This window comes from Rhincodon typus, chromosome 5 (genome assembly GCF_021869965.1).
Source record: "Rhincodon typus isolate 14 chromosome 5, sRhiTyp1.1, whole genome shotgun sequence".
Taxonomy (NCBI): domain Eukaryota; kingdom Metazoa; phylum Chordata; class Chondrichthyes; order Orectolobiformes; family Rhincodontidae; genus Rhincodon; species Rhincodon typus.
Window position 1 is genome coordinate 89660071 of NC_063336.1, and position 20920 is coordinate 89680990.

Below are 20920 nucleotides of genomic sequence, written 5' to 3' on the forward strand. Positions count from 1 at the left end.
AATTATGGCCCTTTCTACCTTCATTTTAAGGTTAGTTTATATTCTTTTTAAAAAGAAAACTTTATTTGCCTAAGCACTGCATTGAGAATAAAGTACTTATGGTGACAGATTTATAGATCATACAGCACAGAAAAGGCTCTTCGCCCCATCGGGCCTGCATCAACATAACTGCCACTAAAAGTGTGCTAATCCCAATTTCCGGTACTTCTCCCATTTCCTTGAGTGTTATAATATTTGAAGTACTCATCCAAATTTTTTTTAAATGTTGTAAGTTTTCTAGCCTCCACTACCTTCCCAGGCAATGCATTCCAGATTCCCACCACCTGCTGAATGAAGATGATTTTTTCCTCAAATCCCTTTGAACCCCCTGCCCCTCACCCTAAAACTATGCCCTCTCGTGATTAACCCTTCAATTAAGGGGAATATCTGCTCTTTGTTTACTCTGTCCATACCCCTTATAATCTTATACACCTCAATCATGTGTCCCCTCAGTCTTCTCTGCTCAAGAGAAAGCAATCCAAGCCTAGCTAGTCTCCCCTTACAGCTCAATTTCTCCATCCCAGGCAACATCCTGGTGAGATAGTAGGAACTGCCGATGCTGGAGAATCTGAGATAACAAGGTGTAGAGCTGGATGAACACAGCAGGCCAAGCAGCATCAGAGGAGCAGGAAAGCTGACGTTTCGGGTCAAGACCCTTCAGAAAGGGGGGAGGGGAAGGGGATTCTGAAATGAATAGGGAGAGGGGGGAGGCGGATAGAAGATGGATAAAGGAGAAGATAGGTGGAGAGGAGGCAGATAGGTCAAAGAGGCGTGGTTGGAGCCAGTAAAGTGGAATGTAGGTGGGGAGTTAGAGAGGGGATAGGTCGGTCCAGGGAGGACGGACAGGTCAAGGAGGCGGGATGAGGTTAGTGGGTAGGAGGTGGGGGTAGGGCTTGAGGTGGGAGGAATGGTTAGGGAGGCGGGGACAAGCTGGGCTGGTTTTGGGATGCGATTGGAGGAGGGGAGATTTTGAAGCTTGTGAAGTCCACATTGATAGCCTTGGGCTGCAGGGTTCCCAAGCAAAATATGAGATGCTGTACCTGCAGTTTTCGGGTGGCACCATTGTGGCAAAGCAGGAGGCCCAGGATGGACATGTCGTCCAAGGAGTGGGAGGGGGAGTTGAAATGGTTCATGACTGGGAGGTGCAGTTGTTTGTTGCGAACCGAGCATAGGTGTTCCGCAAAGCGGTCCCCAAGCCTCCGCTTGGTTTCCCCGATGTAGAGGAGGCCACAACGGAAACAGCGGATACAGTATACCACATTAGCAGATGTGCAGGTGAACATCTGTTTGATGTGGAAGGTCTTCTTAGGGCCTGGGATGGGGGTGAGGGGGGAGATGTAGGGGCAGGTGTAGCACTTGCTCCGGTTGCAGGGAAACGTGCTGGCGGTGGTGGGGCTGGAGGGGAGTGTGGAGCGGACAAGGGAGTCACGGACAGAGTGGTCTCTCCGGAAAGCAGATAAGGTTGGGAGGGAAAAATGTCTTTGGGAGTGGGGTCAGATTGCAGATGGTGGAAGTGTCGGAGGATGATGTGTTGGATTCGGAGGTTGGTGGGGTGGTACGTGAGGATGAGGGGGATTCTGTTTTGGTTGTTATTTGCAGGAAGGGGGTGTGAGGGATGAGTTGCGGGAAATGCAAGAGACATGTTCGAGGGCATTTTCGACCACTGTGGAGGGGAAGTCCGGGATGTCCGGGAGTGGAATGCCTCATCTCGGGAGCAGATGCGGCGGAGGCGAAGGAATTAGGAATAGGGAATGGTGGAATAGGAAGGTGGGTGAGAGGAGGTGTATTCTAGGTAGCTGTGGGATATCGGTTTCCAGGTGGATGCCAGAGATGGAGACAGAGACGTCCAGGAAGGAGAGCGAGGTATCAGAGATGGTCCAGGTGAACTTAAGGTTGGGGTGGAAGGTGTTAGTGAAGTGGATGAACTGTTCGAGCTCCTCGTCGGAGCATGAGGCGGCACCGATACAGTCATCATGTAGCGGAGGAAGAGGTCGGGGATAGGGCCAGTGTAGCTTTGGAAGAGGGATTGTTCCACGTAGCCTACAAAGAGGCAGGCATAGCTTGGGCCCATGCGGGTACCCATGGCCACCCCCTTTGTCTGTAGGAAGTGGGAGGAATTGAAGGAGAAGTTGTTAAGGGTGAGGACAAGTTCAGCTAAGCGGATGATAACTGCAGGAACAGCATCTCATATTTTGCTTGGGAACCCTGCAGCCCAAGGGTATCAATGTGGACTTCACAAGCTTCAAAATCTCCCCTCCCCAGACCACATCCCAAAACCAGCCCAGCTCGTCTCCGCCTCCCTAACCATTCCTCCCACCTCAAGCCCCACCCCCATCTCCTACCCACTAACCTCATCCCGCCTCCTTGACCTGTCCGTCCTCCCTGGACCGACCTATCCCCTCCCTAACTCCCCACCTACATTCACCTTTACTGGCTCCAACCCCGCCTCTTTGACCTGTCTGTCTCCTCTCCACCTCTCTTCTCCTTTATCCATCTTCTATCCACCTCCCATCTCTCCCTATTTATTTCAGGATCCCCTTCCCCTCCCCCATTTCTGAAGAAGGGTCTCGACCCGAAACGTCAGTTTTCCTGATCCTGCTTGGCCTGCTGTGTTCATCCAGCTCTACACCTTGTTATCTCAACATCCTGGTGAACCTCCTTTGTATCCCATCTCATGCTATCACATACTTCCTGTAGCGAGGTGACGAGAACTGCACATAGTACTCCAGTGGTGGCCTGACCAATGCCCTGTACAACCCCAGTGTTACCTCCTTGCTCTTATCCTCTATTGCCATGACTGATGAAAGCAAAGTGCCCCATCTGGTTTCTTAACTATCCTATTCACATGCTCTGCCAACTTCAGGGATTTGTGAATAATCACCCCAAGATCACTCTGTTCCTCTAGGCTTACCCAGTGTCCTGACATTCATTAAATACTCCCTCATCTTGTTTCTTCTTCCAAAGTGCATCACCTCTTACTTATCAGGGTTGAATACTATCTACCACTGGTCTGTCTATCTGACCAAACCACCTATATCTTCCTGTAACCTACAACCATCTTTTTCACTATTAACCACTCTACTAATTTTGGTGTCATCTGCAGTATTGCTCAACATTCCCCTAACATTTTCATCTATATCATTTATGTAGATAACAAACAAAAAGGGTCCCAGTACTGATCCTTGTGGTATACTGCTGGCTGCCAGTCTCCAGTCACTCAAACAGCTTTTTACCACTACCCTTTGTGTCCTATTACCAAGCCCATTTCTGATCCATCTTATCAAGTTTCCCTTAATTCAATGTGTTTTAACCCTTTCAATCAGTCTCCCATATGGGATCTTGTCAAAAGCTTTGCTAAAATCCATATAAATTACATCCACACACTTGATCACATTTTCAAAAAACTCTAACAAATTTGTTAGGCATGACCTCCTTCTGACAAAACCGTGCTGACTATCCCTAATTAATCCATGCCTTTCCAAGTGGGTATTAATATGCTCCTTCAGAATTTTCTCCAATAGTTTTCTTACCATTGACGTGAGTATCACAGGCCTATAATTTTCTGGTTCATCTCTACCATCCCTCTTAAAAAGTGGACCTACATTAGCCATCCTCCAATCCTCTGGCAATTCTCTTGTGGCCAGAGAGGAATTAAAAGTTTGTGTCACAGCTCCTGCAAATTCCTGCCTCACATCCCACAGCAGCCTGGCACATTATTTATCTGGGCCAAAGGATTTGTGTGTTTTTAAGCCCAACAGAACCTCCAATACCTCCCTATTTCCAATTTCAAACTGCGCAAGTTCCTCATAGTCCCTTTTCCTGAATTCTGTACCTACATTCTCCTTTTCCACAGTGAAGACCAAAGAGAAGTATTCATTCAACACCCTTCCAATATCCTGTGGCTTCACACGGTTTGCCCCCTTGGTCCCTAATGGACCCTGCCTTTCCCCTGGTTTACCCCTTCCTTTAATGTATTTATAAAATATCTTAGGATTCTCCCTAATCCTGTTCGCAAGTCCTTTCTCATGTCCCCTTTTTGCTGTTCTAATTGCTTTCCTAGGTTCCTTCCTGTATTCCTCCAGGGTCGCAGCTGAATTGATCCCTTTGGACTTGCTAAATGCCCTACTCTTCTTCTTTATCGAGTCCTGAATTATTTTAGATATCCAAGCTTCACTGAACTTATTGATCCTACATTTCCTTCTAAATAGTACATATTGGACTAGTACTCACTTCTGAATGACCCCCATTGCTCCAGAGGAGCCCCGAATGGACTGAAGTGAGCTCTTACTTAATTTTTTTCTAGGGCAAACACTGAACCTGGCATATGTGGTGCTACATCAGCAGATGCAATGTCAGATAGATAGGCCCAGCGGTGAAAGATGGCGCCTAAGGATTGGCAACTTTGTTGTTGGTTGGGTCACACACCACTGGCATCAAAGCTGTGACACAAGGGCATTACAGTGACACTGAGGTGGGCCCAATGGCAAGATATAAAACTCTGACCTTGGTGAGTCCGGCGCAGATGGCAGGAAGATGGTCACAGAGGAAAATTGGCCCAGTGGTGATAGGTGGTGCCTGAACAGTGGTGACTTCAAAGTTGGCTGGGTCCACTGTAGATCGCGGCAACATGGAGGAGGATGGATGGTGTTGCTTACGTCGTTAATGATAAGCTGGCTCAGGACTGATGCACTCTCTTTAAGCTATATTTTTTTTCTTAAACTACTCAAAATGGCACTGGATCAAGGCAACAGTGGGAAAGCTTTTCACTGTATTTTACTATTTTTCTCACTGTAAAGAACACATCACATTAAAATCGTTCATTCAAAATCATTCATTCATTAATTACTGGTCAGAAATACATTTCTGCTGAGATGCTTTCAGCAGTTTCAGTATTGGCCAGTAATAAATATACTTGTTCAAGGTAGGCTGGTCCAATCAGACTTTTCCACATTCCTGGAAGTAACTATAGATTGCACCATGTTCAGCACCATTTACAACTCCTCAAGTTCTGAAGCAGTCCATGTTGAATTGCAACAAGACCTGGACAATATCTAGACTTGGGCTGACAACTGGCAAGTAGCATTCGAGCCACACAACTGCTAGGCAATGACCAGCTACAATCATAGACCATCTAAACATCATCTCTGTTATTCAATAGTGTTACCATGACTAAATGTCCCAATATCAACATCCTGGGGGTTACTATTAACCAGAAATTGAATTATACTAGTCAATACAGTAGCTACAACAGCAGCAGATATATGGGAACACCACAACCTGCAAGTTCATCTCCAAGCCACTCACCATTCTCACTTGGAAATGTATTGCCATTCCTTCACTGTCACCGAATCAAAATCCTGGAATTCCCTCCCTAATGGCATTATGGGTCTGCCTATAGCACATGGACTGCAGAGGTTCAATAAGGCTGCTCACCACCACATTCTCAGGGGGAACTAGGGATGGCCAATAAATGTTGACCTGCCAGAGTCACCCACATCTCACAAGAGACTAAAACAAAAGTAGGACCTAATTGAGTGTATGGAAAAGGCTTACACCCATTCACCATAGGTTTCACCATAACTCAGGAGAAAAGTAAAGTGGCAGTGAGGATGTAACTGCAAAGGAGGCATTGCAGAAAAGGTTCACTAGATTAATTCCAGTGATTAAAGGCATGTCATATGAGAAGAGATTGAGCAATTTAGACCTATGTTCATTGAAGTTTAAAAGGATGAGAAGAGATTATTTGGAAATGTATAAGATGCTAAAGGGGACTGACAAAACAGACATTGAGAGAATCCTTCTCCTTGTAGGGCAATCTAAAATGAGAGATCATAGTATTATGCTAAGGGGTGACTTGAGGGGCTGAATTGTGTATTCCTGCTCCTAGTTCTTAAGTTTGTTCTAAATAGGCAGCTGACACAGCAGTTCAGAGTAAAATCTATGACATAAAGAACAAATGATTTTTGAAAAGGCACAGACTTCTAACAACTCACTAACATGTAGTTTCTCCAGTGCTGTCAAAACAATCTTTGGCTGAAGTATTCAAGGGCCTACTCTGCTGACAACCAAACATTGAGAGGAGGTCATCGGACAGGGAGACAATGTACTTGCTGGAGTCTGTTCAGACTGTCATCTCCAGTTGATATCTCCACAAATGAAAGTGTTCTTTGCAGACACTGTTTCTCAAATTCAGCACAGCATCAAATAGTTTTTGTCAATGCCCTGAATGTAAATGCAACTAATTAAGGGTTACTCTAATTAGGTCTCATTATCTAACGCTACTAGGTCACTTCATCACTGACGTGTGGTACCTCGGTACCATTGTGTTACTGGTCTTGTCATCACTTATTGTGGGGAAATCCAGGCAGACATGGTGAGAATGTACAAACCCCAGATGGATTTGCCCAAGTGTGGAATTTAACACGGGTTCCTGGCACTATGAGGCAGCAGTGCTAACTATACCCCACTGAAATGGCCTAGCAAACCATTATACTGGTCAATCTAGGCACCAAAACCATAAAGGCACACCTTGCCCACTGGATCCTGCAAAGTCCACCTCACTCTTGGGAAATCTGAAAAACTGGGAGATATATTCCAAAGGCTAGTCAAGCAATAGACTGACATAGTTGTATTCTCAGAATTACACCGAGCTGCCAATGTCCCAGGTTCTTCAAATATCATTCTTATGTATGTCCTGTTCCACCACTAGGACAGAAACATCATTGGGAGGAAATGCCGTGTCTACTTGACATTGGATATCCCAGAGTGTGAAAAGGATGTCCTCACAGTTGGCAACTCAGTGAAGCAGTCTGGGATGGGTATCCTTGCTGTCAGCATTGTCTTGAATCAGTCTGGGACGGGTGTCCAAGCAGTTTGGAAAGAACTCAATGCATAAACACCAGTGTCACTCTGTATTAAGGTTCCCGGTATTGCAGAAGATTGGTCTGGCTTCACCCATTGCCAAAATTTGGCAAAATGCTTCATCACTAGAACTTCCCAACAAGCACCAAGACTTGGCTTGGCTGGTAGGGAGAAGGATATAGTCTGTCCAATCCTTCATGCACGCCCAGTCTCCATGTGCTACTGCACACTGCTTTTGAAGCAGCTGTACTGGCATAGGGGCTATCACACATCTCCTTCTAGAATGCACCTTTGCAAAGAAGTTCTGGAGAGGGATGCAGTGCTTTTTATCAAGGCTTGTGCCGAGCAGCTGCCTGATGCAGGATTCTGAGCTCTACAGGCTGTTTACTGGGATCCACAACGAGACAAATATCAACTATGACTGGAAGACCATCAACTCAGTAAAAGACACTCTGGTCTGTCTGAAATTTATTGGTCTTCCAGTGTAAAGAGTTGACCTTGACCAAGTGTTGCAGACTAGCACAATCCAAGGTCCAGGAATATAGACTGAGGGATGCTATAAAACTTGGGGCAGCTGCCACCAAGTCGCAATTAGGAAAGACCATTGTCTGAGCTCTTTCTGCCAAAGTACAATGAGGATCTGCTCAGTTGTTAGAGCCTCTTGATGCCTTAAAATGAACATAAATAGTTTCCTGCATAAGTAGAAAATGCCTTTATTTTGGCAACTGTAAAGAAGCTCCAAGAAATGTCAAAATTGCACTGTTTTATTGATTTTCCTTCTCTGCAAAAACTGTCGAAATTGAATTAGAACCTTTTATGTATTTGTAGATGAACTTTCATGAATGAAGCCTATTTTTGAAATTAAATAAATGTAGTTGCATTGTTCCACATCACCTGTTACTTGTACAAAAAGGAAAACACCTCTTGACCACAAGTCCATCAGAACGTCATCAGCACTTATTGTCCTTGAGATGCTGAAGGAAAATGAGAGCAAGAATCCTGTCCCTGCATGGTTCCCTGAGCAGACTGTTTGAGTGGCTGGGAAGGGTTTAAACTAAATTAGCCAGGGAATGAGAACCTATTCAAGGATTCAGAGGAAGGGGAATCAAGTATAAAAATAAAAAACAGGAAGGGAAATAAAAGAAGTGGTAGGCAGAGGAATCAAAGGCCAGAATCAAACAAGGCCACAGTTGAAAAAAAAGTAGTGGGATTGGTATTAGGAACATTAAAAAGACAAGCCTTAAGGCTATGTGCCTGAACATATGGAGCATTTGAAATAAAGTAGATGAATTAATCACACAAGTAGATTAAATGGGATACATTTGGGATAATGGAGACACAACTGCAGGTTGACCAGCAAAGGAAACTAAACATGCAGGATATTCAGCATTTAGGAAGGACAGACAAAAAGAAAAAGATAGTGGAATTTCACTTAATGAGGATATGAACACAACATTGAGGAAAAATATTATCTCAGACAATGTAGAATCTTTATGGGTTGGGCTCTCAAAGTGCAATGATAGTGTCCCTCATCAGGGCCAGGAGGCCTAGACTCAAAGTCCCACCTGCTCCAGAGGTGTGTCATATTCAAACAGATCAATTTGAAAATATCTAGAATCTGTGTGGCAAGAATTGAGAAATACCAAGGGGCAAAAAAACATTAGTGAGGGTGATATATAGACCACCAAACTGTAGTGGTGATGTTGGGAATGGCATTAAACAGGAAGTCAGAGTTGCATGTGATAAAGAAACATATGTAATTATGAATAACTTTAATCTGCATATAGATTGGGAGAATTAAATTAGTCACAATACTGTCCCTGGAACAATATGTTAAGGAACCAGAGAACAAGCCATCTTAGACTGGGTATTATGCAACCAGAAAAGAATAATTAGTAATGTAGTTTTCATCATTTACAAATTCCTTTCCAAGTCACACTCCCACACTCCGTCCTGACTTGCACTATAAGCTTCAAGGAGGACTAGAAGAGGCTGCAAAACGATATAAATATATAGGTTTAGTTAGCAAGCAACAAGGTAACAGATGGAGTTTAACATGGAAAAGTATGAAGTTATTCACATTGATCATCGTAACAGAAAAGCAGAATGTATTTTAAAAGATATGAAACTTCTAAATGTTGACATTCAGATGGACATGGTGTAATTAAAAATGAAAGACAGAAAATTAGCATGAAGGTTCAGCAAGCAATTAGGAAGGCAAATAACTTTTTATTGCAAGGAGTTTGGATTATAAGAAGTCTTGTTACAATTATATAGGACTGTGGTGAAACCACACTTGAAATACTGTGTGCAATTTTGGTCTCCATATTTTTGGAAGAATATACTTGCTTTAGAGGTAGTACAGCTAAATTGAACCATGGGATGAGTATCATCCTATGATGAAAGACTAAGTTAATTGGGTCACACAAGACCAATTCCTGAGATGGTGAGATTGTCTTGTAAGGAGAGATTGACGAGTTTTTTATTCATTAACGGGATTTGGGCATTGCTGTCTAGACAGCATTTATTGCCCCTCCCTAATTCGCTTTTGTCATCATAACAGAAAAGCAGAATATATTGTAAAAGATATGAAACTTCTAAATGTTGACATTCAAATGTATATGGTGTATTTATATTTGAAAGACAGAAAATTAGCATGAACATTCAGCAAACAATTAGGAAGGCAAATAACTTTTTTTTAGGAGTCAACTATATTACAGTGGTCTGGAGTCACATGTAGGCCAGACCAGGTAGGGATGGCAGTTTCCCTCCCTAAAGGGCATTAGTGAACCAGATGGGCTTTTCCAGCTTTTCCAAACATAATTAGATTCTTAATTCCAGATATTCGTATCAAATTCGAATTCCACCATTTGCTGTGGCGGGATTCAAACCCAGGTCCCCAGAACGTTATCTGGGTCTCTGGATTAGCAGTCCAGCAATAATAGCACTAAGCTACTCCTTGGGCCTATGTTATTTGGAGTTTAGAAGAATGAGAAGTGATCTAATTGAAGGATTAAGGTTCTTACAGGGCACGACAGAGAAGATACAGGAAGGATATTTCTCTTGGCTGGGTAATCGAGAACTAGCGTGGACAATCTCTGAGTAAGAGGCAGGTCATTTACACTGCAAGGAAGAGTGATTTCTTTACTGGAGGGTGGTGAATGTTTGAATTCTTTACTCCAGAAGTGGAAGTCCTGTTATTCAATGTATTGCAGACAGGGATCAATAGATTTCTAAATATTAAAGATATGGAGATATGAAAATAGCACGGAGGCACTGAGGTAGAAGGTCAGACATAATCTAATTGGCTGCAAGCAATTGGAGTAAGTTCAAGGAGCAGAAAGATCTACTCCTGCACCTAATTCCAATGTTCCTAGAATTAAGAATTTACGATGATCTAATTGAAGCATAAAACTTTCTGTCGAGTCTTGTCATTATAGATACTGAGATCGATTCCTCAAATGGGGAAACAATGGCACAGCCATAGTTCATTTTGGATCGAGATGCGGAGAAATATTTTCACTTAAGAGTTGTGAATCCTTTTAAATTTGCCATCTGAGGGGGTTGTGAATGCTCCATTGTCGAATATATTTAAGGCTGACATAGACAGATATTTGGTCTCTAGGGACTCAAGGGATATTAGGCAACATGGGAAAGTGGTGTTGAGGCTGAGAATCAATCATGAACATACTGAATAGTGCTGTAGGCTTCAGGGGCTTTAAAGCATTTGTTACTCCTATTTCTTATGTTCATTTACTGCTATATTGGCATTCATTCAATGTTGCTCTGTTAAAACCCTATAATTCCCACCCTGCAATACTGTAAGTATCTCTCTACACAATTTAAATTGCAACATTACAAGAAGACAATTCACCACCATCTTAGCAAGGGCCAGTACAAATGGGCAATGCAATAACTTTTGTCTTTCCCAAGAATCATAAGCAAATAAAAAAGCTACTGAACATGGAACCAGATCCCATGGAGATAGATTATAACTTTAAGGATGAAATGGCGTTGAATAATTGAATGGCTAAAATACCAAAAATGTGAAATGTAATATTAAATGCAATATTAATATTTTGTAAGAATATCTTGGTTTCATATAAAATTTCCATTTTGCTTGCTTGGGTTATTTAGAGTACACTGTAGGAATTAAGCCATGTTATCAAATACCAACATCATTGCATTATTTTACCTTTAGTGTTTCTATTTAAATGAGGGAAAATGTTCTTGCATATCATGGTCTTTAATTTTGAAAATACTAATTTTAAGATTAATTCTGCTAAGAAAAACGAGTGAATTAAAAACTCCTTCATGTTTATTTTTCATAATAATATGATATAGCCATATTATTAAAAAAGTACAAAATATCCCCACAACGTAATCCAGATAAGGCAGGATAGCCTCTATTAAATCTCAGAGTGCAAGGACGTGCTAAAATCATTTGTGTCATATATTAATCTGAACAAAATAATCTTGAATGATGCATTTTGATACGTCACTGAAATGAATAATGACTATAAATATCCTTAAATCAAGAAAGTTACATAAAAGGGTTCATTGACTGCCAAAGAAATGAAGGAAAATAAAGGAACAGGAAAAAATTAATTTATCCAAAAGGACAATCCTTTTTAATTGGTCTCAGTGTTATTTGTAACAATTAATGGCCCAATGTTATTCAGCTCTACTTCTCCCAGCAATAACTATGATGGTTTAGTCCATGAAGTCAATTGAATGGAAGTCAGGTTGGTTCCATAATCAATTTTGGTTTTTAAGGAATACACATGCAAACTCCACTGGATCCATATCTTCCGAACTGGATTTTTCTAGCTATCCTCTTGTGTGTCTCTTCCCCCACCTCTATTGTTTAGAACTCCCTGTTTTGAAAACTGCTCCTCAAACCTTTACTCTCTCCTTATTATTCATCCCATTGACCAAGCTTTGGCATGCCTCTCCTAATTATACAATTATAGAGTATTACAGCATAGCAGCATGCCATTCAGCCATTGTGTCAATGCCAACTCTGAAAAATCTATCCAGATAGTTCCATTCTACTGTTCTTATCCTATTTTCTAATTTTGCTAATAGAGCAGATATCTAATTCTCCTTGGAAAGTTTCTACTAGAGCTAATTCAAACACACTTTCAGATCATGCAGTCCTGATCATAACAACTCACTGCTTAACACTTCTCAATTGTGAGATTGGCAGCTTTGTCTTCTTTTTGATGCAAAGTGCTCATTTAAAACATCAACAATGCCCTTGTCTCCACATAAAGAGTTGCCATTTTTATCACTAATTGGCCCCACCCTGTTTCAACTATATTTTTAATTTCTGTATGTTATAATTCACTGGAGTAGCACACTGGAAATCAAATCCTGCTATTCCCATGGTGATCAGAAAAATTCAAGTTTTAAAAAGAAATATACAAACTGAAATAAATCCACAGAGGCCAGCATTCTGTCACAACGTCATTATTTACACATGAACAGTCCTTGACTGTAATACTGCCTCATACAGAGTCAGGCACCAGAGTGGCAGTATCTCTGACACTCAACCTTTTTATGTCAGCCAGGGGTCCTGGATTAGACCAGATTAACAGCCCCAATCAGGGAACTCATATTCTAAGAGGTCCAGCTGGCTGACCTCATTACAATCACTACACAAACTCCCCAAACATGCTAATTTCAGAACGAGGTTTCTGTAATTAACAAGGAATCACTATTTATTATACGTCATTAGATTGTGGCTACAGGTAAACATTTAAACTAAATTAAGTAAACGCTACAAATTAAAATTCTAAGCCCTTTTTAAATTGCCCTTTACACAAGTCAGAGATAAATATTAACAGGAGAAAAAAGGGTAAAGGTTTAACTTGGAAAACTGTTCCATAGTTTCTCTCTATTGGGTTGCTTCCTGTTGATTCAAAGGTTTTCTACATTTTTTCTGAATGCTTCTACTGGTTTGCAGGAAACACAGGGTGGCTAGTTCAAGCATGAAAGGTCACTGACTTATCCAATTCAAAATCACAACTTTCATTAACTGCTGATGGAAAGGTAACTGGTTTTCTTAGGTTTAAAGTGGCATTGGAGAGAAAGATAGAGTGTTTTTGACTGCTGGTTTCTCGTCTAATCTGAACTAGCTTCTCTCTGTTTTATTCAAAGGTCAAACTGGTCAGCTACTTGACACCCAATCACATTGTTGTTGGTAGGTAGAGAATTGGATTATGGACTAGGGATCAATTCTCAATCAGCTTCACTTGTAAACATCCCTGGGTTCCAGTTTGTTTGCATATTGCCAGAACTCTCAAATACATAAATAGGGTTCAGGATGGGTTTCAATTACTTGCAAATGTTATGGACCAGACCAGAACCCCTCAAAATATTTTAGGAAGGTATCCTAGACCCTAACTTTTTCTTATTTTTAAGGTAGATGTGAAGTGCATATTCTAGATGTGATGCGACTGGTCAAACTATTCGACATTAAGCAAAACTCAATTTATTTAAATGCTATAGTTAAAAATAAACAAAAGAAAGAGAAATTTAGAATAACTTAACTACTGGAAAACTTAACCAAATAATAGATGCAGTACCTATTACTAATTAATTTTTCCAATATTGTAACATCTCATAAACACATCACTTGGCAAAAACGTAAATTCAGACACAGATTCTTACATGCAGTTCTCCAATCCATGAGGAAACAATACCGAGCGATTTCAGAGAAAGTAGCAGCTAGGAATCATTCACTGAAGTTTCCAACTCTTCTGGGACTCCAAACAGCTTTTGACTGCTAAAGCTAAAAAAAACTAGAAAGCCTGGTCTGTAAGAACTGGCCGCTCCCATTCAAGCTGCTTCCATTGTTCCAACTTTAAAAAAAACCTGACAGCCTCCTAAGTTGTTTACTTAGGCCATCTATAGTAGCCAGTTCACACCTCTGCCTTTACAACCTCTCTTTAAGAAACACAAAACAAAATAAACTTTTTATAAAGTGACAGCATCATCACACAAGATATATATGTCCTTGTCCATCCCTCTTTTTTAGAGCTTCATTCTTTGTTCCATTTGAATCACAAATTTTATAGCCATCAAAGGAGCTCCAGCTATGGATGCTTTACCTTTCCTTGTCATGGGAATTTTGAGTCTATTCCTCAACTATCTCCTTGAAGGCCTCACAATGTTTACTTGATGTTCTACCTGCAAAAGTTTGTTTTATCTGATCTTTTTTTAAACTCACTGATTTTGACATTTTCTAGTTTGATTATTCTTAGTCCCTTTCCATACCTACTCTCAATCAAATTATATTGTGAGCAATATTTTCACGTAATATTCCACCTTACTGCTTTGTTGGAAACATTCTGATCGAGAAAGTTCTCCTATATATGTTATCAGGGTCCTCCCTTCCTTGTCCTTCAGCAGACATTTTTTCTCGTCTGTGCTAGGATAATTGGAACAAACACAGAGAATGCTGGAGAACCCAGCAGGCTTGCAGCACCTATGGATATCATTTCAAGTCTGGTATGACACTTCTTCAGAAGAGGCCAGGTGCAAAAAGCAACTCTGTTTCTCTGTCCACTCAGTTGGACCTGCTCAGCTTCTCCAGCATTCTCTGTGTTTGTTTCAATTTTCCAGCACCTATAGTATTTTGCTTTTGTTATGATAATTGAAGTTCCCTCTTTGCTTTTACCTTCTTCTGAAATTTTCTTCATAATTTTGGAGTCCAATTGTATACGTACCACAGTATCACACTTCCTCTTTTGCACCTAAGTTCTATGGATTTTGGATTGCTTGACAAACCTACTGGAATTTTTTGAAAGTATAACTAGTAGAGTTGATAACGGGGAAGCCAATGACTGTGGTTTACTTGGGCTTTCAGAAGGCTTTTGATAAGGCCACACATAAGAGATTAGTATGTAGAATTAGAGCCAATAGCTTTGGTGGTAATGTATTGATATAGATAGAGAATTAGTTGGTAGACAAGAAAAAGTGGCAGACAGTGGCTGGTAGGGTACAGTAGGAATCAGTCTTTGGAACCTAGCTATTCACAACACATATTAATGATTTTAAATGAGGGAACTGAATGTAATATCTCCAAGGTTTGCAGATGACGCAAAGCAGGTTGGGAGGGTGAGCTGTAAAGAGGATGCAGAAGTGCTTCAGTGTGATTTTGGATGAGTTCAGTAAGTGGGCAAATGCTTGGCAGTATAATGTGGATAAATGTAAGATTATCCACTTTGGTAGCAAAAACAGGAGGGAAGGTTATTATCTGAATGGCAGTCGGTTAGGAAAGGGGAAAGGGCAACAAGGTCTTGGTGTCCTTGTAAACCAGCCACTGGAAGTAAGCATGCAGGTGCAGCAGGTGATGAAGAAGACAAATGGCCTTCATAGCAAGAGGATTTGAGTATATGAGCAGGGATATCTTGCTGCAATTGCACAGGGCACAGTTGGAGTATTGTACGTAGTTTTCATCTTAACTGAGGAACAATGTTCTGGCTATGTAATGAAAATTTACCCCACTGATTCCCAGATGGGAGGACTGATGTATGAAGAGAGACTGGATCAATTAGGACTATATTCTCTGGAATTTGTGAACAATGATGGGGAGATCCCATTAAAACCTATAAGATTCTAACAGGATTTAGAGGGTAAACACAAGATGGATATTCCCATTGACTGGGGAGTCCAGAACCAGGAGTCACAGTCTACAGACATGGGTAGGACATTTAGGACTGAGATGAGGAGAAATTTCAGAGAGTGGTGTGACTGTAGAATTGTCTACCACATAAAGTGGTTGAGGCCAAAACATTGAATGTTCTCAAGAAGGAGTTTGATAAGGTTCTTAAGGCTAAAGGGATCAAAGAGTATGGGGTGAAAGTGGGAACAGGGTACTGAGTTGAATGATCGGCCATGATCATTTTGAATGGCAGAGCAGGCTCAAAGGGCCAAATAGATTACTAGTTTCTATGTTTAAGCAGCAAATTCCAAACATATAACTATTACAGTGTAGAAGGACAAGGTCAGCAGTTATATGGGACCACCACTACCTCCAAGTTTTTCTCTAAGCCATTCCCCATCCTGACTTGGAAATATATCACCATTCTTTCAGTATTGCTGGGTCAAAATCCTGGAACTCCCTGCATGATGGTATTATGGGTTTACTTCCTGTAACGGACAGGAGTAGTTCCAGAAGGCAGCTTACTACCTCCTTCTAGGGATGGGCAATAAATGCTGGCCCAGCACATCCCATGTATGAATAAAAGCATGATCCTTGAGCTCATTGACACATCTCTGACTGACGAATTGATACAACATTTATTTTTGTTGCCAGATGATAAGCTGGCACAAGTTCAGAAACATTGCAATTTTTGTCTTTCAAGATCTTCAAATGTTTAGTAAGCACAGCCCTTCTTTAATACAGTAAATGATGTCAAACCATTCAATTTGGCAGGAAGATAATCACAGAGGGTGAAATAAAGACAACGAATCTACTTAAGAAGTTGAGGTTAAAAAACTTACTTCAACACAAATGTGCCAATGGGTTGGGAGCAAAGATTTAGTTGAACGAAATGAAAGTGTGACTGCACAGAGGCTAGACTAATGCCGTGGATTCAGGATATATTCAAGAAGAAAAAATATTGCTGGTGTGAAATTCTTGCAACGAAGAAAGTCTTTGTTGTATTGGTTTCATTTGTTTCATTCATCTCTTCGGTAATGGACATTCCTGAGATGGAACATCCCCCAGATGACGTTTTGGGCTGCCACCTGAGCTAGCAGGTATGAGTTCCTCAAAACTTCAGAGAATGGGAACACGACATTCATCGGACCCTTTAGATAACGGTTTCAGACCGCGCTTTTCGGTGTAGGAAGAACTGAGCTGTGAATGTGTTTGAAGGATTAGGCTGTCAATGTGTTCTAAGGACCAGCGTGTCAAATGTGTTCTCAACACCAACCTGTTAATATGTAGTTGTTGGGCGGAGTCTATTTCGGTGATGGGCAGGGTCTATATGACGGTGGGCGGGATCAGACCTACCCGACAGGCCCTTCGCTCTTTCGCTGTTGAGCTGCTGCGGGAATGGCGGTGAGTTAGATGTTTGTGGTGATGGTGGAACTAGAATCTGCCGCCATCTGTTGTTTAAATCTCTGTCTATTTATGGACAGTAATCTAAAATCACGAGAAATGAGTTTCAGGTTTGAGCGCGCCATGTATTTTAGTTCATGGTGGTGACGATACGTGAAATTTGTCGGATCAGGCCTGTAACTGAGCCGTCTGTTATCCTCAGCACTACAGACTGGAGTTCGGGGGCGGCAAGGCCCGTGGCCTGTTTCAATCTTATAGAGCTTAACGCTGCCTGCCGAGGTTTATTACGCTCCTTGATTATTTGAACCTGAAGCGTGTTCATAAGATTAGAGTTTCGGTGCAGGAATGATATAAATCAGTCATCGCGAGACAGTCGGTTTTATTAGTGCTGCAGTTAGTTCCGTTACAAAAACTGAAAATGAATGTAGGGATTCAGGAGCAGATTGTTTAAAGCAGCCGATTTTTCACCTTTATGTTAGAAACACAGACTGATACTACACTGAAGTACAGGGGCTAGTTGATGCATTGAGGTCGCTGGTGAATGAGATTTTTCTTGATTTATGAAAGATGCTGAATTAATAACCTGGGACGGAGGGAAAAAATAAGTTGAGGGTAAACGCTTCTATTTACTTGGCACCATGCATGACCTTGGGATACTCACCAGCCAATTAAGTCCTTTTGGAAATGTAGTTATTGGTAATGTGGCAACCAAATTGTGCTTTGCAAGCTGTTACAAACAATAATGTCGTTATAGCAAGGCAAACTGTAAGATGTGTAGGGGCATCCCTGCTTGAGTAGAGATTTTGCATTACCTAAGAAATGAATGGATGATGTCTGAACAGAAAGATATAATGGTCAACAGTAAAGAATGTTGTGTCAGCCTAGATTATTGTAACTTCAGTTTCTGAAGTAGAATTTCAACCTATTACTTAGTGACCCGGATGATGCATCTGAATAAAGCTAACCACTAATTCACTGCTTCCTTCTTTCTGTCCTTCTCCCAAGCTCTCACAGTTAGCCTGTTGACATTCACCATCCCAGGTTTGTCTGATTTACATGAGGGCTACTGCTATCCTTGCTTCTGTATCTCAGTCAACAAGGCTAATCTTCAAACTTTAGCAGGGGTAGAAAGCATTAAAGAAAAGGACATGCAATAACTGGTTGATCTGACACTAATAGTTTTCTACCCCTTCAGAGCTGTAAATGAAATTCTGGAAAATTATATTCCAGTGAGGCATAGAAGTTTCAGATTTAGCAGTAAAATTGCTATATTAATAAATGTATTTGTTGTTATGTGACTCTAAGTACTAACTGGTTGTCACTGCCCTGTAAGGCTTTAGTTTATTTATTCTCATGTGACTCAAATTATTGCAACTGCAGCATTATTGAACATCCAACAAACTTGAATAGACTCTTGCTTCATGTCCCAGATATTTGGACAGTTTCAAGATTTTAGCATACACACTGAGCAACCTTTCAATGCTCAGGAAATGCTGAATTGTTAGAAGATCATTCTTTGAATGCACTACTTAACAATGAACCTATCAGTGGTAATTACAAGGGGAAAAAATAGTCATAGAGGACCATGGGGCTGCTCCCTTGTCAGAGAAAGAAGACTGGTGGTGGTTTAACCTGAGGCTTACCATACCTCAGGCAAGGGCAGGGTTGAGAATGTGGGACCATCATTGTGACCTCTAAACAACCTCAAATTGCAGGAGTATCTCCTCTCTATTACACTCCATTCTATTTAATGGGGCTGACATTTCCCTGGTTAGCCAGTGATTGAATCATCGTCGTCGTCGTCATCAAATCCCTACAGTGTGGAAACGGGCCCTTTGGCCCTACAAGTCCACACCGACCCTCAGACATCCCACCCAAACCCATGTCCCTATAATCCATTTAATCTATACATCATTGAACACTCTGGGCAATTTAGCATAGCCAATCCACCTAGCCTGCACATTTTTGGAATGTGGGAGGAAACCCACGCAGACACGGGGAGAATGTGCAAACTCCACACAGACAGTTGCCCAAGGATGGAATCAAACCAGGTTCCTGGCGCTGTGAGGCAGCAGTGTCCCTGGTGGCAAGTTTGCCTGTTGCACTTCTATATTTTAAATATTGGATTTGGTCTGTGTGGGTTGCCCATTACACTGGTTTGAGGTAGAATACTCCAAAGAATAAAATTGACTCAAAAGAAAAATTACTGGCAATTAAGAATTTTTCACACCATCAAAATAATCAAATGGAAATTTACTGTTTACTCCACTGATAAACTAAACTGAAATATACAAAGGGAATCCTTGCTGTCTGTCAAATCCCTCAACAACCAATATCCCTACTGCTGAATGGCAAGATCATTTGAATTTTTCCTCCCAGACTTTGTGAGTAACGCAAAATGTTTTCAGTCACTTTGCACTGGACCAGCCTCCTTTTTAATAAAAGGTTTGACTTATAAAATGCTGTACACGAGACTTGTATCCAAATTACTTTTTTAGTGTTTTGTTTTGAATCATGTTCTTTGTTTTGCAGTGTTTGATGGCAACTGTATACATTGGAAAACTAGTGACTTGTAAAATGATAGGCTGATACAGGACAGGAGGAGATCATTTATCCTGTTGATTCTATATCAGCTCTCTGCAAGAGTAACTCAGTAGGTCCCATTCATTCATTCATTTTCCTACAGCGACGAAAGCTGAAGTTTTTTAGGCGTTTGTCAGCACGCCTTTATCTAAGGATGTTTGGAAAACTAAAACTAGTGCATCTGCAATTTTCATCCTCTGCGCATTGAATACATCCTGTTCAGTCCTGATCACTTCCTGTGAATTGCTTTTTGTTACCTATTCACCCTGCCCCTCTTCGCTGGGTTTGTATGCCTCCACCATTTCCTTTTTACACAAGCTGCCAATCTCTTCTCATCTCTTTATGCCCCTCCTTTTAAAAAAATACTTCTAACTTTCAATATTCAACTTGATTCTCCCTTGTGCTGTCATATGTTGCATTCTAATTTCAGTGCAGCTAGCAATTTACTGCCAATTTGCACTAGTCTGATGCCTTTCAGTACTTCAATGATTGCATGATAAGCTGACCCAGAAAATTCTGTTGTTAATATTTCTGCAAAGACCATTGGTGGATGCAAGTTAGTTTCAACCAATGTTAAAAAAAAAGCAACTTTGAAGTATTTTGTGACTTGAAAACTGCTTTCGTGGGGTTGCTGACGTAAGCGCGCTCATCAATGCCCCATCACTTGGTCTGTCGAAGAGATAGTTATCAAAAACACATTCTGCTTAAGTTTCTGTGGTCACTGCTTTACCCTATTTGAATCCCAATCCCCTAAACAAATATGTAGAACTATCTTTACTCTAGAGGAGGATGCAAGTATAAAATTGGAGAAATGGACGGAATTTCTTGAGCACATTGATATAAGAAGTGACGAGGTTTTGGTGGATTTTAGAAGTGGATAATCTCCAGGTTGGGATGCGTTGTATTGCAAACTGCTGTGGGAGACAAGAGGAAATTACAGGGCCCTGATCCACATTTCTAAATTGTCTCTGGTGAGGGGGAGGTGCCAGAGGACTGAAGGACAACTAATGTGGTTGATAGAGATAGACCAGGAACCTAAAGACCAGTGAGTCTAATATCAGTGGTAAGAAAACTATTGGAGAAAATCCATTTAGAGAGGCAGGGTTTGGCTGGGGACAGTCAGCATGACTTTGCCAGAGGGAGGTTGAATTTTTCAAGGAGATGACCAAGTGTTTACACGTGCGTAGGGCAGTTGATGGAGTTTATATGGATTTCATCAAGGCCTTTGCCAAGGTTCCAAATGGGAAACTAATAAATAAGGTGAAAATTCATGGGATCCAGGTTAACTTGAATTTAAGATTGGTTTAAGTGACAGGAGATTTGTAGTAGAATGCTGTTTGTGTGACTGGAGCCCAGTATGCA

At 41.2% G+C, this 20920-nt stretch overlaps 1 protein-coding gene across 2 annotated transcripts in view; it reads left to right on the forward strand.

The window, feature by feature from the left end:
• Positions 1–20920, forward strand: part of LOC109913182 (60S ribosomal protein L11-like) — a 40192-nt gene that overhangs the window by 4895 nt on the left and 14377 nt on the right. The window contains exon 1 of one of the 2 annotated variants that reach the window (XM_048596506.1): positions 16896–16975. The exons of the other annotated variant lie outside the window; for it this stretch is intronic. Within the exon in view, the coding sequence (XP_048452463.1) occupies positions 16970–16975 (6 nt within the window). The 5' untranslated portion in view covers positions 16896–16969. Of the gene's footprint in view, positions 1–16895; positions 16976–20920 lie in introns of those variants that run through there. 2 annotated transcript variants of the gene reach the window in all.